The sequence below is a fragment of the Apiospora aurea genome, assembly GCF_038362705.1.
Source record: "Apiospora aurea strain CBS 24483 chromosome Unknown utg000008l_segment0_segment0, whole genome shotgun sequence".
Taxonomy (NCBI): Eukaryota; Fungi; Ascomycota; class Sordariomycetes; order Amphisphaeriales; family Apiosporaceae; genus Apiospora; species Apiospora aurea.
In genome coordinates, this window is record NW_027117395.1 from 4,844,488 (window position 1) to 4,870,571 (window position 26,084).

General features: G+C 54.8%; 10 protein-coding genes across 10 annotated transcripts; 5 read left to right on the top strand and 5 right to left on the bottom strand.

Annotated features, from left to right (window-relative positions):
* Positions 1 to 246: 246 nt before the first annotated feature.
* PG986_012953 (uncharacterized protein) lies at positions 247 to 820 on the top strand (the record flags this gene model as incomplete). Its single annotated transcript, XM_066849175.1, has 2 exons — positions 247 to 314; positions 538 to 820. The coding sequence occupies 2 exons, from the start codon at positions 247 to 249 to the stop codon at positions 818 to 820; spliced, it is 351 nt and encodes a 116-aa protein (XP_066695871.1).
* A 42-nt stretch (positions 821 to 862) lies between these two features.
* Positions 863 to 1,531, bottom strand: PG986_012954 (uncharacterized protein; the record flags this gene model as incomplete). The annotated part of the gene is made up of 6 exons (XM_066849176.1): positions 863 to 916; positions 975 to 1,016; positions 1,082 to 1,096; positions 1,150 to 1,167; positions 1,228 to 1,269; positions 1,325 to 1,531. 6 exons carry the CDS (start codon positions 1,529 to 1,531, stop codon positions 863 to 865), a joined length of 378 nt encoding a protein of 125 aa, XP_066695872.1.
* A 604-nt stretch (positions 1,532 to 2,135) lies between these two features.
* On the top strand, positions 2,136 to 4,427 carry PG986_012955 (ankyrin repeat protein; the record flags this gene model as incomplete). Its single annotated transcript, XM_066849177.1, has 4 exons — positions 2,136 to 2,197; positions 2,880 to 4,000; positions 4,072 to 4,097; positions 4,158 to 4,427. 4 exons carry the CDS (start codon positions 2,136 to 2,138, stop codon positions 4,425 to 4,427), a joined length of 1,479 nt encoding a protein of 492 aa, XP_066695873.1.
* A 262-nt stretch (positions 4,428 to 4,689) lies between these two features.
* On the bottom strand, positions 4,690 to 6,838 carry PG986_012956 (amine oxidase- flavin-containing superfamily; the record flags this gene model as incomplete). The annotated part of the gene is made up of 2 exons (XM_066849178.1): positions 4,690 to 6,039; positions 6,761 to 6,838. 2 exons carry the CDS (start codon positions 6,836 to 6,838, stop codon positions 4,690 to 4,692), a joined length of 1,428 nt encoding a protein of 475 aa, XP_066695874.1.
* Positions 6,839 to 7,804: 966 nt separating this feature from the next.
* Positions 7,805 to 8,556, bottom strand: PG986_012957 (uncharacterized protein; the record flags this gene model as incomplete). The annotated part of the gene is made up of 2 exons (XM_066849179.1): positions 7,805 to 8,216; positions 8,300 to 8,556. 2 exons carry the CDS (start codon positions 8,554 to 8,556, stop codon positions 7,805 to 7,807), a joined length of 669 nt encoding a protein of 222 aa, XP_066695875.1.
* A 2,554-nt stretch (positions 8,557 to 11,110) lies between these two features.
* PG986_012958 (uncharacterized protein) lies at positions 11,111 to 12,198 on the top strand (the record flags this gene model as incomplete). The annotated part of the gene is made up of 3 exons (XM_066849180.1): positions 11,111 to 11,550; positions 11,611 to 11,781; positions 11,847 to 12,198. The coding sequence occupies 3 exons, from the start codon at positions 11,111 to 11,113 to the stop codon at positions 12,196 to 12,198; spliced, it is 963 nt and encodes a 320-aa protein (XP_066695876.1).
* A 901-nt stretch (positions 12,199 to 13,099) lies between these two features.
* Positions 13,100 to 14,856, bottom strand: PG986_012959 (uncharacterized protein; the record flags this gene model as incomplete). The annotated part of the gene is made up of 7 exons (XM_066849181.1): positions 13,100 to 13,444; positions 13,534 to 13,685; positions 13,762 to 13,935; positions 14,017 to 14,055; positions 14,131 to 14,263; positions 14,467 to 14,512; positions 14,585 to 14,856. 7 exons carry the CDS (start codon positions 14,854 to 14,856, stop codon positions 13,100 to 13,102), a joined length of 1,161 nt encoding a protein of 386 aa, XP_066695877.1.
* A 2,224-nt stretch (positions 14,857 to 17,080) lies between these two features.
* On the top strand, positions 17,081 to 18,681 carry PG986_012960 (uncharacterized protein; the record flags this gene model as incomplete). Its single annotated transcript, XM_066849182.1, has 6 exons — positions 17,081 to 17,290; positions 17,369 to 17,479; positions 17,539 to 17,582; positions 17,625 to 17,766; positions 17,831 to 18,140; positions 18,212 to 18,681. The coding sequence occupies 6 exons, from the start codon at positions 17,081 to 17,083 to the stop codon at positions 18,679 to 18,681; spliced, it is 1,287 nt and encodes a 428-aa protein (XP_066695878.1).
* A 1,520-nt stretch (positions 18,682 to 20,201) lies between these two features.
* Positions 20,202 to 24,201, top strand: PG986_012961 (uncharacterized protein; the record flags this gene model as incomplete). The annotated part of the gene is made up of 5 exons (XM_066849183.1): positions 20,202 to 20,338; positions 20,389 to 20,636; positions 20,690 to 20,812; positions 20,865 to 21,045; positions 21,129 to 24,201. 5 exons carry the CDS (start codon positions 20,202 to 20,204, stop codon positions 24,199 to 24,201), a joined length of 3,762 nt encoding a protein of 1,253 aa, XP_066695879.1.
* Positions 24,202 to 24,672: 471 nt separating this feature from the next.
* PG986_012962 (uncharacterized protein) lies at positions 24,673 to 25,524 on the bottom strand (the record flags this gene model as incomplete). Its single annotated transcript, XM_066849184.1, has 1 exon — positions 24,673 to 25,524. The coding sequence occupies one exon, from the start codon at positions 25,522 to 25,524 to the stop codon at positions 24,673 to 24,675; it is 852 nt and encodes a 283-aa protein (XP_066695880.1).
* Between the last annotated feature and the right edge of the window lie 560 nt (positions 25,525 to 26,084).

Below are 26,084 nucleotides of genomic sequence, written 5' to 3' on the forward strand. Positions count from 1 at the left end.
CTGCTTTAAATACCAATCCTGTGGAGGAGAAGTTGGTGAGACAAGAAAAGTCTTTTTCTTAAGTCCGTGTGACACCTGGTCTCACGTTGGCTTACCTCGCGAAAGCCCCGTGGTAAGCACTTAACATGGCTGCATGCGGCCGGCGCACCGGTAACCCGCCTGACTGGACAGCGTGACAGGGGCCTGGCACACCCAACCATCCCTTCGGGGGTCCCCGCCTCCTACGTAGTCATACGAGAGCGCAAGATGATCGGCTCTGGGGGGCGACCAACTGCATTCTTGGCCAACTGTTCCCGCGCCGAGCCACTTTACTGGTAAAGGCGCAAGTGGTCAGCATAGAAATGATACATGATATTTGAACTTTGAAGCTTTTGGAGGCTGCCGTGAAGCCTTTTCCAATCCATGAGTGTCGTATATTAAGATGGAGCGAAGATCTCCGAAGCAAGTGGTTTGAGTGGTTTCTTGTTGAGCTTAAAACTGGAGGCATCATGTTGATTCAGTATTGCACCAGGGAGAATCTTCTTTAATCAATCATAGCCCTCTTGCTCTCCTCGTCTTCGGCCTCTTTTTCAACAACTCGTTACCTCTTCCGGTATCCGACTGGAACCTTGCCGGATCGTACATCTGCCGGATTCGCATTCGCGACGTCGTCAAGCTCGGGTTCTCGTCCTCCAGCATGCGAGTGTATACAAATTTCCCTCCCCCAAACCATAACGGCCATGGTGCTGTTTCAACCCAGAGGTGTGGCACAAAGTGCCGCAGCAGTATGGTTTGTGGTGTCGGTGGCGCTGCCCGAGCCCGAAACGAGACGCAGAAGTAGTAACAGACTAAGGCATCGCATCTTCCGAAGAGGACTGGACGGTCACTTGCTGCTCTCGTCGCAGGCTAGACTGACCTCGACCTGCGCTTGTTCCTTCTACGAAGAAGTCAGCTTATGTGAGATCGATACATATAGATGGGGGAGAGTAGCTTACCTTGGCTTCGGCCTCGACCTGGCCAATCTTCATGTCGTACCACTAATCCGCATATATCAGTATTGTACTCTTGTACACCACCCACTGGCGTGAGCGCAGACGCTTACCTCGACGGTATTCTTCTATAGACAAAGGTTAATACAGGTGGTATATAAAGGGGTAACAGGGTGCTTACCGGTGGTTCGGGGTTCTTCTATTTTGAGGTGTATTGATTAGTAACCGGACCTTGCTGTGAAGAATGGGGTGTATCTACCTGCTGGGGTGGGACGGCGCCCAACGCGATTCGCTCCAGTGCCTAGAGAAAGGGGTCAGCAAATCCTATCATATCAAAGGGTTATACTACTATTTACTTCTACTTGGCGCTGGTTCGAAAAAGGTTGTTTGGGAGAAAGCCCCAGCAAAGTGCAATTGATTGATTGGCAGCCACGTGCCAGGGCAAGGTAGCAGTCGGTGAAAGGTTTTGTTTCGAGGTGGGTGGTATGAGACTGGGCTTGATGCAGAGAGCAATTGATGGGGAGAAATGCGCGGCTCCGAAGAATCAGAAGGGAGCCGGCCATCCTGGCCTGGAAATGACTGGACAATCCCTGATTCATGTGCAACTTCCCCTAAAAGCGTAGAAGGCGCCACCAAGCAGGCGAGATTCTGGCTGTCCGGCTGCTGCCTAGAATCAGCAAACGATGCCTTCTTGCTGCTCCCTGTGCACCCTGCAGCCACTGGCAAGTCATGCATTGCCAATCCAGTTGTTTGACACCCAAGCACCTACCCGGCATGCTGTGACCCAATTCGGCGCCTGCTCTCGACGCCTACATGTGCGTTGCTAATAATGCGAAGATTCCAACTTCAGGTTGCATCTTTGTCGATTTGAACGACTCAACGTCCTACCCATCATTTTCGTAATTGCCCTACACTCCTCACAATGCCCCGTCAATACCACCGGTTCAATCCCACGTCAAGTCGAGATAGAATCAAAATCATCCGAAGTGTCCAATAGGCAAGCACCAGAGACTATGCCACCCCCACGTAATTTGACGTACATCAACACGAGTTCACCGAGGATGGACCGATACCGAGAAATGCGACACACCCACAGCCAGTCTCTTCCTACTATAACTCGCACGGCATTATCTTCCTTGCCCAGACGGCTAGCAGCCTACAGAAATAATGTTCGATCAAGAAGTTCTACTTTCCGATCACAATACCGGCACGGGTGTCACCAACGGACCGTACGACGTGCGAGGCTCCCATTCCTGCAGGGATCAGCCAAGGCCGTGGCCAAAGAGGTCACTGTCGGCCAAGATACCGCAGAGAAAGATACGGTGGTGGAGTTTTAGCCAGATCGTGACGCTCAGGCTTGAGTGGGCTTCGGCCAAGAAACGGTGTCACTGACATTAAAGCGGCGTGCAAGAACCCGTGTAGCATGGCATGTGTTGCATTCTTACGAAGTGGTTGGAATTATGTCTCGGCCGTTGGGATAAACCGTATGATAACTGGCGTTTTTCTCTGCAATTGAATAACCAGGTGACATAATAATGTTATACCGCAGGAACTACTGGCTCTGAAGGTGGCATGATTTATGGTGTGCGTCTCGAAACACATGTGAGTTGAATCAGTGATAGAATTCCAGGGGTACCTCTAATAACCGCCACGCCGAGATTTGACATTGCGGACATGTAATTAGCTGCCGAGCCAGACTGGCATAACATAAGTATGTTTTGCACGTATTGAAGTGGCTGAAACACGCCACGCGAAGCAAAAGCTGCACCGGTGCGTTGATAAGATTTACGCGAGACAGCGCACCCCCTAGCACCCCGTTACGCATGGCCATTCGCTACGATATGGCCGATTCGGTCGCGTTTCTATTGGCGAATAAAGTCGACCCTAATCAGGCTATTTATGTGGAGCCAGCGTTGCATATGGCCGCCAGGCCATGATCCGGTTCCTGTGCGAGCACGGCGCGGACCCGAACTGCCGCTGGGACGACGGCCGCACCCTCGTCCACAAGGCCATCGACTGGCCCGGCCTGCCCACCCTGCTCGAGTTCCGGCCCGATGTGAACGCAGTGGACAAGGAGGGGCGAGCGCCGCTGCACGAGGTCTACGGCGACACGCCCCTCGAGAACGTCAAGCTGCTGGTGCGGGCAGGGGCTGATATCAACCTTGCTGACGGGGCCGGCCGGACGCCCCTGGTCGAAGCGGTGCACAGCGAGAACCTGGAGGTTGCCGAGTACCTGATCTCCCGCAAGCCGGACCTGAACAAGGCGAGCCTGCTGATCGGCGGACCCCTGCACATCGCGTGCAAAGTCGGCTCGCTCCGGCTGGTTGAGGCCATGCTCAACGGCCAGGACAACAAGGCCGACGTCCACCTGACCGTGCCGGGCTACGGTGGGACCCCGCTGCTGTCCGCGTTCGCGCACGGCGTCTGGTACACGTCGGGCGACGACGAGTGCGAGCGCATTATCAATCTCCTGGTCGAGCACGGCGCCGACGTCGCCGCGGCCCGGGGCTCGCTGGGGACCGCGGTCGGTACGGCGGCGCTGCTGGGCATGACGCGGGTCCTCGAGCTGGCGCTGGCCAAGGGAGGACAGGCGGGGGTCCCGGACGCGCTGGGCCGGCTGGCGCTGCACTCGGCCGCGCTGCGGGGGAACATGGAGGCCGTCGAGGTGCTGCTGGAGGCGGGCGAGGATGCGGCGGCGGCGGATAAGGCGGGGAGGACAGCGCTGCATTGGGCGGTGCAGGGTGGTGACCCGGCGGTCGTGAGCTTGATACTGACCAAGGTCGGGCCCGCGGCTGTCAACCAGCGTGACAAGGATGGGTGGACGCCCCTGTGCTGGGCGGCGCGTGGGTGCGGGTGCGATTTCGTTAACCGGCAGGTCGATGAGGCCGATCAGCTGGAGGTCCTGAACAAGCTCCTTGAGATGGGCGCGAGCCAGGAGGATATCCCTGAGCTGCCGGGGAAGGAGTGGACGCCGTTCGGTATCGCGACTTACCACGGGCGGCCCAACAGCGTGCTCAATCTATTGAGGCCTGGTGCGGAGTGCTCTGAGGATGTCAGGGGGCGGTGCCGCAGATGCTTGTGAACCACCGACTTGCGTACCAAGGCACTTCTTGCGACTATTGCTACCACGTAAGTCGCCATACTAATCCTTTTCTCCCACATTATTCAAAAGTGCTAACATCATGGTAGAATCTCGACGGATACCAGTACAGCTGCCGACACTGCAAACCCTTCGAGTTCGACCTCTGCTACAAGTGCCACAACCAGCGCAGCGTATTGCACGACCCTGACCACATCTTTGAGAGATTAGGCACAGAATTTACCGTGGTATCTCCGTCGGTGAGCTCCAGGGCGAGCTCGCGGCAGTCGTCTTCCGAGGTCGTTGAGGAGTCGACTTCGGAGTCTAATAGCGACTCAGAAGACAGCGGTTCTGGAGATCAGTCTGCGGGGGAGGATTGATATTATTGACAGGACTGAGAGGTCATTGAAAGTGAATTACTCGGTTGGGAAATGCATTATATTGGATTAAGGGTTAAACCGACGTCGAGCGCGGTTACTCTGAGGTATCAGGAAGACGTCTGAAGAATTGGGGCGGTTCCCAACCTACAATACTCTAAAAAGTGTAGTAATACAAAAGAAAAGAACCAGTTGATCATATCTTTGCTCTGAACGTTACATCCTCGCCACTCCCCCAATCACCACGTAAACGTCTACTCATATCTCACAGCGCAGCCAACAGGATGGGCAGAAGGTACTGATCCGTAAACTCCCAAATCGAGTTGGACGCCTGCGTAGTCCACGCCGCACCGGTGTAGTACGTGTTCCGCGTCCCCTGCAGCGCAAACACCTTCTCGTAGAACCGGTCCTCGATGGCCTCCTTGGACACCATGAGATTGAACGGCGCGTGCGACGAGAACGTGCGCCACGCCGGCTCGGCCGCCGCGGGGATCCCGTTGGCGGTCTTGAACCGGGCCAGGTTGGCGAGGATTTCGGCCTTCGCGTCCTCGACCGAGACGACGTCGGGGCTGCCGTAGTACACCTGCGTCAGGTTGGCGGCGTCGACCTGGCGGAAGACGTAGGGGCCCGGCAGCTCGGGGAGCCGGAAGGGCTTGCCCGGCCCCGAGTTCTGGAGCTGGGCGAAGCCGGCGGGGATCCCCGCGTGCTCGAGGATGCCGGTGTAGTAGCCGCTCGCGTGCCACTGGCCGAAGAGCGCGGTCTCGGCTTCCGAGAGGTCCCAGCCGGTGAGGTTGTCGAGGACGGGAGGGGCGGCGAAGACGACTTTCTTGGCTTCGATGGTTTTGGGGCCCTCGGGGGTCTGGACGGTGAGGCGGACGAGGCCGTTGCTGCGGCGGACCTCCTTGACGCTGGTCTGGAGAAGGACGTCGGACCCGAGCTCGGTCAGGGCGTTGGCGTACAGCTCGTGGGTGTTGTGGTTCTTGGTGGTGAGGAGCGGCTGGGACAGCTGCAGCGGGTTGAAGTTCTTGAAGACGTACAGGGTGCTGACGTTGAGGTACGGGGTGATGCCCTGGCTCACGAGGAAGGCGATCGGGACCAGGGCCTCGAGCTGGTACTTGGTGACGAACTCGCCGAAGGGCAACAGCAAGTCCTCGGGCACGGGGTAAGTCAGGTTAAAGCCCGCCTGGAGAGCCGGGTACTTGGCGCGTTGAGCCGCGTAGCCGGCGAGCGCGGCGCCGACGGCGGCCTGATCCGGAGGGGGGTAGGACGCGTCGATCTGGCCGGTCGAGAAGTCGACGGGGATGGTCGCGTTATTCGTGGCGCTGATCGCGGCGTTGTCGATCAGCGGCACGTCCAGGCGAGCAAAGTAGTCCCGGACGGTCGTCGTGTTCTCCCAGACGACGACGCCAATATCGATCGGGATTCCCGTGTCAGGGTCGATGTAGGTCTCGGCGTGGCCGCCGAGCTGGTCCTTGGGCTCGAGGACGACGAAGGTCTTGCCGGCGTCCTTGAGCTGGACGGCCATGTAGGTGCCGGAGGAGCCGCCGCCGATGATGGCGACGTCGCGCTTGATGACGTTCGGGTCCTCGGTTGGGTACTGGGGGCGGCTTTCGGGCTGGCGGCCACAGAAGCTGACTGAAGCAGTAGGCCGGGGACTATGCCCGTCAGGAGGCTTTGGTATAGCATGTTGACATAGAGGACGCCTTAGAGCCGAGGTGGTTAGGGAGGCTGTCAGGTAAAAGGAATGGGAAGGTTGAAGAGACAGTTCCGCTTATATAGGACTCTCGGCCGGCATATCCCGCGTTTGATTACCACAGTAGCATTGGTTGGTGGTCAGCTCAAGGGTCTAGTCCCATCCAGCTGGGTGACCCGGAAGCAAGGGGTGATGGCATGCAGGAGCAGGGGTCCAACGTAGTAAAAGCAGTCAATTGACCGCGGAATACCAGGCTGTAGGGTCTAGGCGGTGTTGTATCTGACTCATCAGGGCCGTGTGATCGGCTGATCTGGACTTTGCAAAAGCAATTACAAATCACCAACCAATCTTACCATACTTTGTCACACTAACCCGAACAGAGTAGGCTATAACCAACAAGTAGTATGCGGTTGCAATGTCGCGTTGCTTCCCGTTGGAAGAGCCAAAGATAATTGAATACGAAAACTCAATCCGGACGATTGAGATTGCCGGGTCGCCGTAATTGAACCTTTACATATTAATCCATGAGTTCGCGCTGGGTTCGGGGTTGTAGATCTTCTTGGGGACTCCACGTTTCTTTTCTCGGACCCGGGGAATTGTAGCATTCTTAGGCTTCCTTTCTCTTGGCATGTTGCTCGCTTACCCACCCTTTCTCGTCCCCCAGTTCGTCAAAAGGACGTGGAATCCTTCCGTAGGTCCCGTCGGCTGACATGAGTCTCATTCTGTCGTGTAAAGGCTTGATCTCGGCATGGCAAAGAGCTGAGTTGAAGGGGCAACTCTGGAAGAAGTGATAACGGCAAAGACTACGCAGCAACTACAGTCAAGCGAGGTCGGCGAGACAGCCGGTTAGTTGGATCGTTCCCAGTCAGGCGGAGCCGCTATATGCAGTGGTTTCTGCTTCTGTTATGTATTCTGGGTCATGAGCGTCGCGCTTTCGGATGAGTCAGCTGTGCCGGGGGCTGGCAAATATGCAGCCAAGACACCATCGCCTGGGATAGGCGAGCCGACACAACAGAATCAGTGTCGATCATTTCCATCCAGAGGACATTGCCGACAGCCACACACACCCTCATCTGTCAGGGGAAAATACCCGAATGTATGTCTCAGACATTATTCACGTTGGGCAGCATGAACTTATAGACGTGACAGCCGACGCAGGCACTCGAAAGAAATACAGGAACGGGACGACTTACCTGCAGTATATAGCTGCTGTGCGAAAGGTCATGAATGTTTTCCGTATGCCACCGGTGCCGTCGCGTTTCCCCATTTAGCGCAAATGTCTGAATAGGGGTTTAATCTTCAGGGACAGTATGAGTCTGAGGATCGACAGAAGCTGACATTTTCACACATGTTAAGTCAAACAATAAGAGCTGTATCGAGTGTTGATGTACCTTCACATGGCACACCGGGTCTGAGTCAAATTGGCATGACGCCACTTAAAATTGCAGAGGTTGAGAGACGTCAAGTATGATAAGAGATGTGATACGAAGTGAAGGTATGTACAACAAAATGTTTCCCGTTTCCAGCGCAAAGGTACAAGCCTCGCGCGATTCCTTTCCTGCAAGCACTGTTCATGGTACAGTCCATGCAAACCGTTTCGCTCATCCGGCAGCAGCTGAAAATACGGCTCGCGCATCATCATCGTGTCTGCGGCCTGTGATTGTCCTCATCAAAAGGCATCCTCAATCTATGCGCCCTTGACGGTGTACTGCGAGGACCCCCCGGCGCTGCCCCAGCCCTCGGTGGAGACGGTCTGGTAGTTGAGCGAGCCGAGCTTCATGCCCTTGGCGGCCCAGGCGTCAAAGTGCGTGCCCATGCTGACGCTGCCGCCGCCGGGTCGGGCCTGCTGCCGGACCGAGATGTACTGGTCGAAGGTGGAGGTGCCCTGGATCGAGGGCTGGTTGACCTGCGTGTGCTTCCAGATCGTGTACGTCGACCCGTCGGCCTGGTACGTGCCCATCTGCGTGCCTTGGGCGGTGCCCTGCCCGTTGGCGTACTCCTGCACGTAGTACTCGACCAGCGGGTTCGTGGACCAGCCGTAGACGGCGACGAGGACGGTGCCGGAGCTCGCGGTGGTGGAGCCGGAGAAGGTGATGTTTCTGGGGCAAGCCGTGTGAGTGCATGTGGAGCAAGAGGATGGTGGGAGCATCGTGATGGTTCGATCAAGAGCAACTGGACTTACCTGCGTGCCCCGGTGTTCCAGCCCTTGCCGACGACAAAGTCCTGGGCGCCCGAGAACTGGACCGAGTAGCCGTTGCCGCTCGGGGTGAAGTTGACGGTGCCGCTGGTCTTGTAGTTCTGGGTGTAGTCCTGGCGGCGGGCGAGGTTGCCGCTGGAGCCGCCGAGCTCGAAGTCGGGGGCGTCGGGGTCGGCGATAGGAGAGGCGAAGACGCCGGCAACCGCCGAGGCGGCAAGGGCAATTTGGGTGAAGGCGACCATGTTGGCGACGGAGCGAAGTGAAAGTGAAGATGAGGGTCAAGCTAAGGAGTGAATGGAAGGGTTGGGTTGTGGGTGGTGAGTGAGATTGACATGATGGATAGGGAACATGGACGACTTATATACCAGTCAACTATCATAGACGGAAGAGCGTTGATTGTCTGGTCGGCGCAAAGGAACTGAGAGCGTTTGGTCCGGGTAAACGATTTGAGGTCCAAAGGGGGGGCACTGAGAGCAGGGCCCGGGGTGAGGTGTGACAGGGGCGATCAACGTCAAACACGCCGTTGGCATGGGGGATCCATCCTCCAGATCTGATGGTGTCTACGGGGCTCTCAGCAAGAGGTCGTCGAGATACTGTCGGTACGTACTTCCCATTCCTCATGCCGGCTAAAGTCGAGATCAGCCGCAGCAGGGTCGATCTGCATACTATCTGCATTGATGCAACGCCGCTTCCGTCAGCAATAAGTCAGCAATAGACGAGCAAAGCTTGTTTAATCCAAGCTTTTCCGTCGCACGAGGCGAATGAAAGGGCTACTGCAGCCAAGTCAGATCTGCTTTGCCCAGATTGGTGGCATCTTTACCCGGAGAGGCTCATTCCTGTGTTTGTGTGGGCGAACGTCTGCCGGGCGTGGGTGGGCTATGGAGAAACTGGTTGGTGTGGAGTGCATTCGACGCAGTCGAGTCGCATTTAGATCGAATCGTCCCAAAAGTATCAAGCTGGGCATTTCATGTCCCCTGTCCCAACCCGCCAGATCGTCCCATCAGGCGGGCGTAAGGAATAACGGCTTCGTCTCTTGTACATAAAGACACACTTTCTCCTCATCCGCATCTGTCTACCGCCGGTTAAAACGGCATGCTGGTAAGCTGAACTTTACCCTCCCTTGCAAGCTGTGAGCCTGTATACTGACGCGGCATTGAGCTGCAAAGTTATGACTCGGATACCTGCAGATCCAGCTGATGCCCGGGCCAATTGGACAATTAGCGATTGGGTGATCTCGAATGATGAGGCATGAATGCGCAAACGGACAGCTGGGTCCGCGTTTCAATCGATCATACAAGGCTAGTCCAATTGAGCCGCTGATGAAAAGCAAAACGCCGAAGACAAGGTCATCAGGCATTCCACCTATGAGGAGGTATGAGGTGCCGCTCACTACCTGACGTAAGGTTGCAAGGGTCAGCCAATCACGAAGTTGGGAAAATGCCGCCCATTGTCGTTTCGTTTTCCTCTCACGGGGTCAACCTTCCTCGGTCTGACTACGAACGCTTGACAGAGCTCAAAAGGAATGCAGATAGCTTCACGTTCTGCATCGGCGCGTTGCGAAGAACACCGGCCTCGGAGTTCGAGGAAGACGAAAAGAAAATACTGGTAGGTAAAACGTGATCTCCAAACAGAGGTAGACATATCAGGCTCAGAGGTCGAAGATGGGAAGATGAACCAAGATAGATGGAACATCCTTGGTGGGGCATGTCGCCACTATGTTATCTAGGACCAAGATCAAACGATATCTGAACGATGCGCCTTGGGCCCACTACGCACTCAACGACAATCCTTCCGACTAACCCCACCAAATCATCAATTGCCCATCAAGATACGTGATGGACGGATGACTTTCCGCTGGGGTCATGCGGGAGCAGCCGGAGCAGCGCCGCCTTTCGTCAACTGGATCCCCGTTTCTAATCGTCGATGAACAGAACTATCGAGTAACGAACGACCATCCAGAGTATGTGTTGCGGTGCCGATAGAAATGATGATGTGCGGACGGCCGGGACGATGTTCAGAGGGGGAGGAGCACTGTAGTAAAGCCAGTGGATCAGTTGGCAGGTAAAGGTGGATATTATGTCTGGTTTCTTGAGGGTTGCCGCGTCCGCAGAAGTGCTGCGCCGGACATGATATTCGTTTGGGCTATGCAATGGTGGACGAATAAGGCAGAGAAACGGGTGTAGCCGCAATACATGTGCTCTGTACTACATGTTGGTGTAAGAGCGCTGAATCACCAAGTTATGAGAAACTGATAGGCGACAGTCTCTTTCCTTCTCTAATTTCTTGACTCACTGTCAGTCACCATTTCTCTGCCTGGTCCCATCACCAGAAAGAGGTCGCCGTACGGGAGCGAATGTGACACCACTGACAATGTTTGCCCAGCACACGGATCTACCCGCGAATCCGGAGCGTGACTGAGGAGTACATCAGACCCAACAAATGTTCTTTCGCATATGAGTAGAATACACAAGATTTATTACATATGCAGATTGATACTAATACAGTCATATATATATTTACATACAATAGGGCATGGGTAGATCTACGAATGTATCAAAGAGACCAAGCGTTCTCGGCAGAATTGGTGGGGCAAACGGAGCCCAGAAGCCCACTGCACGACAGCTACAGCCAAAGGGCGCAATCAGCACTGGAGAAAGGGCGTGCACTAGGTTAGCAGCTTCAAACAGGCTCAACCCCAACAGCACGTCATTTACATAAGATCTCACCCCAATTCTATTATCAATTTCATCTATGCAAATCGAACTAGGATCCTCCCATTCGAACACATCAGCAGCAATGGCGACCTCATTACCTTCCAAGATCCTCATCATTGGCGCCACCGGCGCAATCGGCAAGCACATCACCAGTGCCATCGCATCCGCCTCCCTCCAGTCCGTCTCGCGCGTGTCCATTTTCACCTCGGCCGCGACGGTCGCCAGCCCACAGAAGCAGCCCCTCCTCGCGTCCTGGAAGCAGCAAGGCCTGTCCGTCATCACGGGCGACATCACCAAGCCCGAGGACGTGCGCGCCGCCTACCGCGACATCGACACCGTCGTCTGCTGCCTGGGCCGCACGGCGCTGCTCGAGCAGATCGAGCTGCTGCGCATCGCCGACGAGGAGGCCAGCAGCGTGCGGTGGTTCTTCCCCAGCGAGTACGGCACGGATATTGAGTACGACGAGACCAGCAGGGATGAGAAGCCGCACCAAAACAAGCTCAAGGTCCGGGCAGTTATCAGGTAATGAATGCATTTACTTGCAGCTCGTATGGTGAATTGTTGACTGACGTCTATGTCCAGAGACGAGATCAAGAAGCTAAAGATTACCTACGTCGTTACTGGTCCCTATGCCGACATGTTCCTGGACTTCAAGCGGGGGCATGAGTCGGCTGGTGGTTTCGACGCCCAAGCTCACCAAGCTGTCCTAATTGGGGACGGCAACGACAAAGTCGGGTTGACGACAATGCCAGAGTAGGCTTCCTTTCAAATCTAGTAACAGCTAATGACTTCTGTACACATCTAACACGTTGTGGCAGTGTCGGTAAACTTGTAGTCGCAGCCCTCGCCAAGCCCGAAGCCTCCATGAACAAAGCGCTGAAGGTGCAGTCCTTCGTAGCCACGCCCCGGGACATCCTGGCCGAGTTCGAGTCGCAGACGGGCGCCAAGTTCGACATCAAGTACACGGCCATGGACACCCTCAAGGAAGAGGAGAAGACGGCCTGGGCCAAGAGCGACCCGGCGGCCGCGACATTCACGCTGCGCCGGATCTGGGCCCAGGGCAAGACGCTCTACGAGAAGACGGACAACGAGTCGTTGGGGCTCGCGCTGCAGGACATGGAGCCTCTGAGTGCAGTGGTGCAGAGGGCTATTCGTGGAGAAAACCAGTAAAGGCACAAGGAGGGGTAGCTTGAGCACGAGCTTCGTGGGAATGCGGGGTATTGCAGACACGGCTAGCCCTCAATTTTACCCCCTATGGACCGTCAGTTAGCCCCTCAACCCCTGAAGCCCCTGAAGCCCAGCAACTGAGGCCCGATAAGCTGTCATGTAAAGCCCAGTCGTTTAACCACACAACCACAACCAGTATCCCCGTAGAGACTGCCACCATCATACAACTGAGCGTAAACTTGTGTCACCAAAGACCAAGTCTGCTGGCTGCAAGTTGTGGCTAAGGGTCAATCTCACTGACATGTGTCCAACCGATTCGCTTCCCGCGGCACCTGAGCCCGAAGCTTCTACGCTGTCTGCTCAGCGACTTGGAACCTGGAGTTAACAGCACGACTGATAACGCCACCGGGCGGTCTCGGATCTCAGCATTGCAGGTAATCTGCTGCAATGGCTGAAACAACACTGCACCATGTGGGAGATTTTAGCCTCGTGCCCTCAGCACAATCGCACAAACCAAGATGCGGCAAGTCGTTCGAGACGAACAACTTCGACCGCAGTCACCCGGAACCGCAAGAAGGAGGCCATCGGCCCGCACACAGTGCTCGTGCCCGCCAGGCTTGGGTAGTGCCACTCGTTCGGCAAGGCCATGTCACCGCTCGCGGTGCACGGCTTCACCGTAACCAGCTATGACCCCGGGGAAGTCGGCGCGGCTCCTTGCAGGGCTCCTTGACGCCCCGTGCATCGACCAGCCCATCGCGTTCTCGGGCGGCGCGGCGCCCATGACGCTTTACTTTGGCAATTTCGCAATGGCAATTTCGCAATGGAGTTATGGATATCAATGATCATTCGTCACTTTACTTCTCCATCGTGATGTACACATCCCCCGACGCTTGCGCCTCCCCCTCTAACTCCGGTCATTCGGCGCCCGCATCTCCCCCACCCCGTCCTTCCACTCCACAAACAGCCCCTCGCGCACCTCGCCGTCGACGCCGCCCAGCGCGCCCGTCGTGTAGAAGCCCAGCATGCGCTTGTGGCGGTCCGAGAGCTTGGGCCAGACGTCGGACCGGCGCAGCGACAGGAAGTTGTTCTCCTGCTGCCGGATGAAGGAGCGCATGAAGAAGAGCAGGATCAGCGGCCGCTCGCCCGCCTCTTCCCGGTTCGGGCCCGTCGCGTGCCAGATCCGGCTGTCGACGATCAGGGCGGTGCCGGCGGGGGCTTCGGCGGGGGCGCTGCCTTCGACGGTGAAGATCTGTTATGGAAGTTCGGGTTAGTTGGCTGGTGTTCGTTCGGGGCAAAGGGGGAATACGAGATAAGAAGCTTACGTCTTCGGGGGGCGACTTGGCCCAGGTGGCTACCCGGGTACACGCGCGTCGCGCCGTTCTTCTCGGTCACGTCCTCGAGGTAGAACAGGATGTTCATGCCGAAGGCGATGTCGCGGATCGGCGGCTGGACGGCCACCTGATCGGTGTGCAGTTGCATGGGCACATTGCCTATGAGGAGGAACATGGTGTTGGTCAGTCGCGCTTCAGCGGACAAACAGTCATCAGAAGGCTCGGGGCGACTCACCGGGACGCGCAATGTTAGCAGTGTAGGTCGTGATGATGGCATGCTCGCCGAGGGCCCAGGGGATGAACTCGTCAATGATGGGGTGGTTGAGCAGGTCGAGGAAGTCGTCGCCCTTGTTGATGAGGGTCCAGAGACGCTGGTTGGGGCCGTCGGGGCCGCCATCGACTTGAGCAACTGTTGGTGGTCGTCAGCGAACTGACATTGGCATGATTTCACGTCGAGTGGTAGTTATCGGAGAGTTGAGCGAATACTTACTGCCTGCTTTGCGCTCCCCAGCCGCCTGTTCGACGACCGCTATGTGAAGGGAACATCATGTCAGTAACTCATCGCTGCGCTGCGCCTGAAAAGAGGATCCGGAACCAAGCATACCTTTCCTCATGATCGCCACCTGCTCCGGCGAAAGGACATTCTTCGCCAATCCATAGCCAAACTCTTCAATGTCGCGCTTGACCTGCTCGACATCCTCCGTCGGCTCGGGCAGCCGGGAGAAGGCGCTGGCGGGCTTGGGCGCCGCAGGGGGTGCGGCGTCAGGAGGTCCGCAAACTTGATGGCGACCGGGATCTTGCCCGCCGGCATGGAAGCCTCGTTGAAGAAGGCGTCCTTGAAGAGCTACAGAAATACTGCATCAGTCACATCATTCCCTGTTTATCTATGCGGCCTGCCAGGAAATGATAGCCAAGGCGGGGCGGAGGGGGGTATACGGACCCCATATCGCGGCTCCAGTTTGTTCTCATAGAACTGGATGATATACCTGTTGGCGCACGGTGTTAGTCACTCCTTCGGCCGAGAAGGATGGGGCCGAGGGTCAAGGGGGCCACCGTACTCAGGCTTGATATTCAGGCGACAGTCCGGCTCATCGTCGCAAGACTCGAGGATCTTGGCCTCGTCGCCGCGCCCGTCGATGAAGAAGGTCGGGCGGTCGCCAAAGGTGACGGCAAGAAGAGCATTGATCTGGTGCAGGAGCGGCAGCTTCTCCTTGATGATCTCATGGGCTCTGTCGGCCTCAGACTGGGCCTTCTTGGCAGGGCAGGTGTAGGTCACCCCGCTGAAGTCGAGACCCGGCGTGTAGGTCTTGCCTGGTGGAACGCCAGCCATCTTTGCGTGTGTGTGCGTGTGTGTGCGTGCTGTGTGTGTGTGTGTGTGTGTGTGTGTGTGTGTGTGTGTGTGTGGCGTAGGAGCGAGATCCGAAACGAGGGAACTTTGATATAGGAGATTTTTAGGTTTATCCTCGGCGGATTGGTAATGGATGTGTCGTACCTGGAGTCCCGAGAGCCGCAGTGTTGGAGAAGAGGATGTGACACTGGAATCTGTTGTTTTTCTTATATTATTGCACAGGTGGGGGAAGCAGGAATCCGCACGTATGATAGGCTCTGCCTTACTCGGGAGGATCGCCCTCCCCCTCTCGCGAGCCGCAAGCTGGCATTCTCCAGGGGTCCGGGTGCGGGGAATGGTGCGAGGAGCCGCACTTGGTATCACAATATGTCGGCGTCGTCTCGGCGTTAATGGGGCGGGCCCTAAAGACGGGGCCCGTTGAAGGAAGTCTGGATGTGGCACAGTAGCCAGAGTAGGCGGATGTGGCACAGACATTCCCTACTACTATTCATTTCTTGCGCCCCTTGCGCCCTTGCAACTTGACGCCAGGATTGCGGAGCGACCTTGTGGCGGATACGAGCCGAACCTCCCCACAGACATGGGTGATTGCTCCGGGCGTAAAATTAGCAATCCAGTATCCAGTCCGGCCAGGGCGGCCTGCTCATTGGCCACTGTGGCAGCCAAGGTGGTATTGTGGATGGAGAGAGCCCACCTGTTTGGGAAGAACAACGGGCCCGGCGGAGCTTGGCAGGGACTTTGACGGAGCCGGGCCTCGACACCGCTGATCCGAGCCCGCCGGGAAAAGAAACAGCGACGTGACTCGCGTCCTGATCCCTGATCTGCATACTCTTGAGCCTCTTAGAGTAACCGAACTCCGGTTTAGTTTTTGTTTTGGAAATACAGACTCTTCCTACCGTCTTTGTATGCTCATAGAGTACAATGGCCCAAGAGATTATAGCGACGACACATTTGACGATGCACTCAGCCTTCTAAGAACGAGAATATGCAATATTCAACTACATAGCAGTAGTCGCCTCTGCAACGTCCCTCCCCCCTGCGCCCAGAGAATTCAAGGTGCTGACCGCAGTCTTGCTCAAGAGGCTAACAATGGGGTGCCCTTGCACTGTGGACCGCTCATTCCAACGCGTCAGCTGATGCGCTCTGGAATGGGAACGCACATCCCTGGTCTTCGGCGCATCTTATGTGGTAATGGCCTGTTCGCTTCCTGCATTCTGGTACTTTGATCTGCGATAATAGGAGCCTGGAGCCTGGGATCTAGGTCGCATTGTTTGAGGCCCATATGGAAACGAGATCGTCGTGACACAAATCTACCGGTACGAATTCCATCTCAGGTTGCGTCTTCAGTCACTCGGCTCGACACTCAACCAAATGATTGATAAAACGCCTGGTCAATATTGCTGGCTATGCCCGCCGCCATGACGTCGACAGGGCTGTCTTGCCTGGTTAGGCTGGTGGCAGCCCGTGAGGGAAGAAGCCTCGGCGCGACGGGAGATGTCAAGAATTCTGCGATCGATCTACCGAGTGCTCAGACATTGCTCCACTGCCAGCCACCGCTAAGGCGAGTGAAAGGAACAGGTAGAGAGGCACCTAGTCGGGCCAGTGTAGCGTGGCGAAATAAAATTATAGGAAGCCATGTTCTTAACCACCGGGAAGCCCCTACATGTCACAAGTCAACCCCCTTATATCCCCACATGAGCCCACTGCCAATAATGTCCCGAAATTCATGTTCTACCTTGCCCAACAAGGAAAAAGACGCGCCTATAGGGCACAGAAGCGCCCACTGGACGTCCGATGCGCGATCCGATAGGCCAGAGGCCGGGATGTGCCTGCCACGAAGCACTCCGCAACAACGTACTTTTGGGCGAGGGCCAAGACCGTTCTGGGTGAAAGGACGACGTTCTTCTAGTTCCAGAACGAAATTTGCTGCTACGCTCACATTCCAGAGGTAACCGGTTTACAATTAGTGATAAACCCCAAGAGAGCAATCTTCACGACGGCGCACGATTCCTTCAATGCCGCCCATCTCTTCACCGTCGCTTGATTTTGTGACTTTCACTCGTTTCGCGAGATCTGGTATTTCCCTTCGAGTGAGCTCGTACTCCGGCTCTTAACATTCGTTTGCCCTTCTCCTCAGCACGCCCGCTACTCCTCCGGTTTTGTGTCCGTGTCGATTCGATCTCCAGCCGGTCAGCCTTCTGCGGCCAAAATGGCGGACCCTGCGGCATCACGCCCGACCGTCTCATTCGACGACATGCCCGCCAACTGGCTGACGAACCCGGACGGACTCGCGGTGGCAACTGCGGCCGTCGCCATTTTCCTGGCCTTTTTCGCCAGCGTGGTGGTGTCTTTGCGAGCCTACGCGCGCCGCGCGATTGGCGCATTCGGCATCGATGATGGTTTGATGGTGATCGCAGTCGTAAGTTGGACGAGGGCCTGCCAGAGATTTGTTGCATGTGAGGACCCCGGCTAATAACAACGAGTCTCGAATGTTCAGAACCTGTTTAACGCCAACTCCATTCTCTGCGTTCTCGACTGCTTTGCTGGCCTGGGGAGTCGGGATGAGAAGGTCCTCGCGAACCCCTGGAATGGCCCAGCAGCTACCATGGTAATTCGATCTTGATCCAAGCATGACGAATTTCATTGCTAACGACTTTTGTTCTACAGTACCTTGTTCTCTGGCGAGTTTCTATGAGCCAATGGGCGAAGACGTCCCTTGGTCAGGGCGCTTGGCTAACAATATAGTGCTATAGGCAGATAACATACGCGTGGAGTCTACCCTTCATCAAGTGCAGCATTTGCTTCTCTTTGTTCCGCATCACCCAGGAAAGGAGACACACCATACCGCTCATTTGCATCATGGTCTTGGCCACCTTTAGCGCCATACTAGGATTCGTAAGTAATGGTGGTCTTGGAGATACCGCAGTAGACGAACAAGCATGCTGACCACCCCCTTTAGATCGCCGTCATCATCACCTGCCAGCCCATTGCGAAGAACTGGGATCCCGTCTTGCAGAACGACCCGGACTATGGCGCGTGCATGGACTACTCCATCATCCAGAACATCAGCTACTTCATCTCCGCCTCGTCCATCGTGACCGACTGGGCCTGCGCCATCCTCCCCTGCTTCATCGTCTGGAACCTCAACATGAAGCGCAAGCTCAAGTTCTCGGTCGCCGGCATCCTGGCGCTCGGCGCGTTCGCGAGCTTGTCCACCATTATACGGCTGCCGTATCTGGGCGCTTACACGGCCCCTGTCGATCACTACTGTACGTCATTGATGTGTCTTGGTCATCTCAGTGATATCCCCCACCGGCGCGAGGTACTAACCACCCAACAGACAAAGTCGCCAACATCATCATCTGGTCCGAGATCGAGTGCGGCGTCGGCATCATCGCCGGCTCGCTGCCCTCCCTACGCGGCTTCATCAAGTCCATCATCGACCGGTCGACCAACCGGGGCTCTTCCTACAACAACCAGCACAGCCCGGACGACGACGAGAACAGCAACAGCCACCACTTCGTCACCATCGGCGGCACGGGCGGCGACCGCGCCACCGCGGCGGCGGCGTCCAACATCAAGCTGGGAAGCCTCGGGTGCACCGCCAAGAACAGCACGACGTGCGAGGCCATGCCCACCGGTACCCACGCGCGCAGTGGATCTAAGCCGAGTACGGCGGGCAGGGACGATGCTTGGGCCGAGCTGGATTCGGAGGATTCGGAGAGTCAGAAGCGGATGATTACGCGGACGCACGGGTACTCTGTCCGGGTGGAACATACGCACGAGGAAGGTCCGGTGTATGCCATGTGATGATCAGCGTCTGCCACTTCGTCGCTATCGGTCAAGGTGCAGATTACGTCTCGAATGACAATATTCAGTGGTATTTACTAGATATGGACCAACAACTACGTGGTGCGCTTGTGAAACATGACGAAATCCGAGGGTAGGGGAGGGAGCAAAAGCCCGGGAGAGCGTGATACCACCCCAGCCGTGTGGCCGCTGCTACAAGCCACTGCACCAAGTTCAGGTACAGTGCTAGTAGAGTACGCCCATGTATCTTCCGTCCATGCATGTTGTTCTGGTATCTAGTTAGGGGTGAAACGATCCCACGCAGGATGACCAAGGATGAGATAATTTGCTCCTAATGGAATAACTAGCGGATGTCTAGGCAATGACGCTATTAAAATCATTGGACGACCTGGTGAATAACAGCAAATAAAAACGTAGAGTGCTCAGTGTCTCCTTGACTAATCTGCCTCGTCGTACAGGATGGATCGTTATGAAAACATCGAGCCACCATTCTTAACGACCGAAATTGGCACACCCCTATTCAAGCTATCCCAGTGGTCTGTGGCATTTGGATTTCGGCGCGTGGTTGGCAGGAAGAAGCGACTTGGGAATCACCGTCAGTCCACGTAGATTGAAATATGTAGTTGTTTCTCCGATCTCACCGTTGGCATCCTCCTCATGGCTACTGCGTTCGCCACGGAACCAGCACTTCCAGAGGACCAGAAAGGTCGGGGTTAGAGTCACTACCACCCCAACTATGCCGATGACTGTTTGAATTGTGAACTCCATACTATGGGTGATTAAGGGGTTGGTAAAAGATTCTTGGAAAATGTTCTAATGAACTGAGGACAGGGGCTGTTGCTAGTACGCAAACTTGATAGATACAAATCGTTCTTCTTGAATTGGGGAATAATGCTGCAAGGCACGCGTTGGTTTCCATGTTCTCGGTGGTTGAGCAGGGGTATTATATGGCGAGCTGTTCTGGCCTTGGCATCGTGAAATGCTGTCGGTACATATTGATGTCAACGACGGGGCAGTATCATGTCAGCATCTTCGGCATACGATGTCTCCATCTTGCATTTTCAGATACTGGCCAAAACCAATCAGGAGATAGGGAGTATTCTGGTTTGCCCGGATGATGCATGCATACGACCATGCATACAATGCCTGGTGGGATGGGTCTCCGCAGGTAAGTTTTCAGATACCGTAAAATGCCAATCAGAATCTAGACCACATGTACAGGGACGCCCAACCATTGTGCAGAGTCAGGCTGTGCACCCCAACTCAAGAATCTCTGGCGAATAACATCCATCCCACGATTGTTGGGATGCATTTTCAGATATCATTCTCCGCCAATCAGAGGGTCTCAGAGGTGCCAGTCACTCCACTTTCCTGCAGTGTAGATTGTCGCCGCTTGCCTGATCATCCAAAGGCGTCTCTCGGATTTCAGGCTGCAGTAAAGCATTTTTTCTTCTCTCCCATCCTTTCCCTTCCCGACTCGCTCCTTTTCTGGTTCATCAACCTCACCCACACAACACAAGATGGAAGCCAAGAAACGGAACGAGAAAGATCTCAAGTGGGAGAGCTTCAGGGTTGATATCGGACGAAAGTTCGTCAGAGAGCACCTAAGCCTTGAGAACATCAGAAGAGGGTTGCAAGAGCAAGGTTTCCCTGTCACGTAAGTTCTGTCCACGCTTCCTGACGCAAGCGAGCTGATGGCATCGGTAGGAAAAATCAGTTGAATTACCGCCTCAACAAGATATGGGGGTTGCGTAGCAAGGCCCCAAGAGGCCAGGCCCACGAGTTCTGGCAATCGGTTCGCCAATTGCAGGCCTCCTCGCAACCAGACAGGAGCGGACTCGGCACGCTTGTCCTGGGCAACAGACAACGATTGAGCACCAAACAGTGGCAAAGACAAATCAAACGGAATCACATCGAGACTCACTCTTCATACTATGCCGGTAGCTACGCCAGTGGTAAGACCGCCCACCCCATTCTTGAATAGGAATGCTAATGTTTACTACCCAAGTCGCAACTACCCAACCACGACTACAGGTCGCGCTTCGATCACCCACCCCGGAAAGAGTCGAGTTGCCTATCACTTGGCCTCAAGATCTGCCTTGGTTGATCTCCAGCTTCCAGAATCTTAAGAGTATGTTGTGCAAAAGTGCACTTCACAAGTCCACTTTACTGACGCCATTCAGTTGAAACGACCCATCATGCAGGTTCTCCAGCCCTGCGGGCCACCTTAGACTTCAGTCTGCTCAAAGTGCTTGGTATACCAGAACACGACATTGATACTGAATGGTCAAGAGCCCGCTACATGTCGACGATTGCAAGTCAAGTTCCAGAACTGGAGAATGGTGATATCGAACAGCGACCCAGGTGATCCAATCAACTCGGAGAGACAAGGACCTGGAGCAGCATATGAAGCTATTGCTTGCCAATATATCCAACAATCTACTCAGGTCAATGACGGATGCATACGTTGGCAATCCAGACAGATTCCAGCTTCTCATTGATCTTATCGAAGGATCAGGACTGACCAAGAGCCCACTGGACTTACGCCACCGGGACCTCACTCTTCATTCGGTCAGCGATGCTCTATTCCAGGGGCTATTCGAGTTCCTATTCCAAATCTCATTCCACAGAAACAAGTTGAGGTATGATACACACAGAGCGCATAGGGTTTTAGTCTGGCTCCTGGAATCTGGGCAGGACCCTAATACCCCGATTGCTGTGGGCAGGTCTTCGATAAGAACATCCGGACTTCAAATATCCCTAGCCATTGGCATGAGTGACCTGGCATTGGAGCTCCTTGCCTGCGGTGCTAGCCCTGATGGGGTCAAGACCAGTCAATTTTACCCAACTAGACCGGTATACAGGTGCGCTCTAAACCCTTTATACCTGGCAATCTTAAAGCCTGGACCTGTCTTAACCCGACTTGAGAATTGTGGTGTTTCCCTACTTGATGACATCGACATTTATCCGTTCTCTATTCCATCCTATGGAGTGCCTTATGGCGCTAGGATTGCTCTGTCTCTGGAACCCTTGCCTTATATCTTCAGCCAATTCGAAGACCCTGCCACAACCTCTGTCGTGCGATACCTTTTTGATCGCCTTGATCAAAATGGGAGGCCTTTATACAGAGGGTTGGTGGATTGGAACACGGTATTCCTGTATGCATCAGGAGCTGGCGACCTGGGCGTCCTTGAGTTCCTTGTGAGACGCTATGACGATTTCCGGAGATCTGAATATCCAAATATCGGCGATCTAGTCAATATGGCCAATGCAGATGGTTTAACAGCTCTACATGGAGCCGTCATCGCAAAACGCAACTCTACGGAGACCTGCCAATTCCTCATACGCTATGGTGCTATTCTTGATAGATACTCGGACCTTCTTCATCTTGCTTGCTACTTCCATGCCTTAGAGACCGTCGAGTTTCTTCACCTGAGAGGATTGAGCATCAACCAGCTTTGCAAAACCCGGTCCAGGACGTGGCATTCATACCACAGCCTACTGCGCGGCTTGGATCCATCAAGGCAGACCCCGTTGGAGCTTATTCTCCACGTATTATTGTCAAAACAGCCATGGATACATTATCATGATAAAGGACAGTATCTTGCGGTCTGTAGATACCTTATCGATAATGGGGCTCAAGTCCCGTGGACAATGGTGGATGTGGCTGTGAAAAATACCAACACAAAGCTGCTCTCCTTAGCATTGAGATCGGCTACGAACATCCTTGATGCGTATCAACAGGCTTCCAAAGAAAGCTCGCTCTCTACTGCCCTCAAGTTAATTGGCTCAAACAAAGATGGAGAAAATACTCGAAGCGTGTCGCATCTTCTTCTGGATGGAGGAGCCCAAGTTGGCGATGGAGATGCTGCGAGGGCTGCTTTCCTCGGCGACTGGGATCTCGTGACCAGGATCCTGGGTGCCGACACTCAGGGAAGTTCAAGGACTATTGTTCTACGCAAACGGACGAACTATGGTCATGTTGGGTCGCCTGATCCTTGGATCGAAATCACTCTGCTTGAGGCAGCAATATTGTCGGGCTCCCTCGATGTAGCCCGAAAGGCTTTCGAGCTATCTCCACACCAATACGATGCGAGTACACTATGTGCGGCAACCTTGACGGCATCCATTCTTGGCGATGATACCATCGTCCGAGCTCTACTCAGAAACCGTCATGGACAGCAGGTTTCTGTAGAACAAACCAACATAGAGATGACCGCGATTGGCATTGCCGCGCACGCTGGAGATTGGGAACTTCTGCAACTTCTTAGATGCCAGTTGACGTGGTCCGACCAAGCAATCATACCAAATATGGCCGAACTCGCCTCAGCCTTCGAGCTACATCAGCCCGATATAATATCATTCAACCAAGCAAATGTGGTCTTACATCGACCCGGGTTCATTCGGTTCTGGAATGCTGGCCCTGTAGGATCTCCCCAGGTATTCGCAGCCGGGGCGATTCCGAGGATATTTGACCTATTCTTCGACTCTGCCACTCTGATAAGCCCGATGGCTCTCCATGCAATGGTTGACCATCGATTACACAATCACATATCAAAAGTGTCTCGAAAAGGTTATCGAATACAGCAGGTCTCCTCTTATAAAGATATGAAGAGCCCTCTACATACAGCGATCTGCCAAGAAGATACCACTTTGGTCCGGGCTTGTTTGGACCTGGGTTCGGATATCAATGGTTTCGAAACAGACCAAATGCTCCATTTCGGCATTCGGAATCAAAGACTCAGCCCTTTGGCCTTATCAATCCAGAGAAAAGACTCAGATATTGCCAACCTACTTCTGGATAAAGGCGCCGACGTCAATAGCCCTGCATGTCGTACAGAGGGCATGACGCCTCTCCAAGCTGTCTGCATCACAGGACAAACAGGCATTGTCATGAAGTTGTTAAGATTGGGCGCCGATCCTAATGCTCCAGGAGCCGTTGTGGATGGGAGTACTGCATTGGAAGGGGCCGCAGAACATGGGAGGCTCGACATAGTGCACCTGCTCCTAAGCGTGGGGGTAGTGACTATTGGCCCAGGCCGCAGACAGTACATCAGGGCCACTCGTTTTGCCCATGACGAGTGCCATATACAGATCCAGAAGCTGCTTGAGAGGCACAGAGAATGGACAGATGAGGATATGGCATTGTGGAACGATCCACCCCTAAAATGCTACGACATACCGCTGGATAATTACATGTCGGGTGACGATAGCTTCGAGGAGGACGAGGAGGGCGAGGGGGACGGAGAAGAAGAAGAAGAGGCGAAACTTTGGTCAAACCAGCAAGACCCTTCACTGGATGCGATGGAGAGGGATGCCAATTTAGACGGGGCACCTGGGACTGGGCAAAGGGGTGATGTACCAGAAGTGTACGATGATCCTGGTTACCAGCAAACCACCGTCGGAAACACTTCGGGGAGTCTTATGATCACCAACGATCCCTTCATTGGTTATGGAGGCGACGATGACATGCTTGATACGAGGGACATGCCGATATGGGACGATCTGTTCTACATTTGAAGGGTTTGGTATGGCGCAGATTTCGGCTCTCTAGATTTTACGTGGCATTAGTTCAGCATCGTTCTCTATCAACACGCAATTTTGCTACGCGCTTCTTTTATAGAGGTTCGGGACCCTCTTGTGTCGACTATAATAAGGAGTGACAGTGTGGTCTGAATACTGCCTGAATTATGCTGGAGCTAAGGAATAGCCAGCTCAAACCTCACAGCAGCCGTCATTACCCAAGCAGAGCGAGATACCCATGCAAGCTGTGGCGTTGCGACTCGCGGAAACGTGACGGTGGACTAACACCACGGTCGGGGGATCATTCACCAAGTTCATCGTGAATATACGCGGGATTCCATCACACGACGAGTTCAAACCCATGTTCTGGAGACTGCAAGGTCATACTGGTATACATTAGTGAACGTGGATCAGGGATATATACGTTGATCATGAAGAAGGAAAAGAGAGTTATATCAGATAGCCTTACTAGTACATTCGCAACAAGTCTCCTATCAGATCGAACCGGGTAAGGGCATCAATGGTCCTCCGAAATGTGCCTACATCAGCCCGTCCGTTGTGCTCCGCGGCGTGCATTGGACGGTGTTCCACCCTGATACCCTCATCTGGATTCTCCTGTCCATCCTCTGATACATGACCCAGCTCCCACCGTCTCTTGACCGCGCCGGGCTTGTGGTCCGAGTCGATGTACCACAGCCGCGTGACGAGGTGTGGCTCCCTCGTTGTGCTGATCTTGGCAAAAGCCTGCCACATCCAATCGTCTGGTGTCCGACACGCGCCCAGCTGCTGGTAGGTGACGATTTTGATCAGATATGTCTCGGGGGACTGGGAAGCAACGGGCGTGGGATGGGGCCCCGGGCAGCGTTTCACCTCAAAGGTGTAATCCGTTAGGCATATGGGGCAGGACCCCTGGGAGCTGTACTCCCGCGCGGGCTCGTCCACTCGATCTTCCCCTGCGTTCCAGAGGGTCTGAAGCTCCGGCAGCCTTCTTGGGTAAATCCTGCCATCTGGGCCTCGTGTTCTCCATGGCGACTGGTCGAAGTGGAAGCAGAATCGCAGCACCTGGTGACACTGGCTCAGCCTTGTTCTGACCTGTGTCGGGGTTCCGTCATCGACGTAGGCCTCGTACTGAGCCGACAGGAAGCATTGGTCGTCCAGTATGGTCAGCTTGGGTGGTTTCATATGCCAAATAGACCCTTCTCTTTCCCATTTGGGCTCGAAGATGGGCTGATGCAGTCCGCGGCCGGGCCCGTAGAAGTGTTCGTTCATGACGAGCTGAAAGTGGTGGAATCCAAAGGCCCATCCTCCGATGCTGCACATTCTAGCTTTGCAGTCCGGGATCATGGCACGATACGTCGCTGTTTCGAACCGCCAATCTTTCGCGTAGCGGTGGTATTTTCCACACGTGAAGCAGTAGAAACAACGATGCCTCACGCCTTTTTCCAGGAAACGACGAATTGCTCTCAAATCAGTTTCGGTAGGATGCTGGGGCAGAAAAATGGGGAGTGCTGCTTCACATGTCAAAGACATCGCCGCAGCGGCTTCGGGGGGTAGATGAGACGCTATTTCAAGCAATACATCCAACGGCTGATTCAACAGCAGTGAGTTGGTCTGTGGATCGATAGTTTTTGGGGGAGCTCTCGCGCCGGGTGCTGCTCCGCCCGCGGCCTTTTCCAGCGTCGCCGGACTGTGGCGGCGAGTGACTGTATCACTTTCATGGTAACTCTGAGCTTCTGGCGTCGAAGTTGCGATACCACGTCTCTGGAATGACAGGCTGCGGATTGAAGAAGACAGAAAGAACGAAACTGCTGGAATTGCGTCTCCTAAAGTGGAATGCCGTTACTTAGAGTTGCACCCCAGGTCGGAACCGGAAACACCCA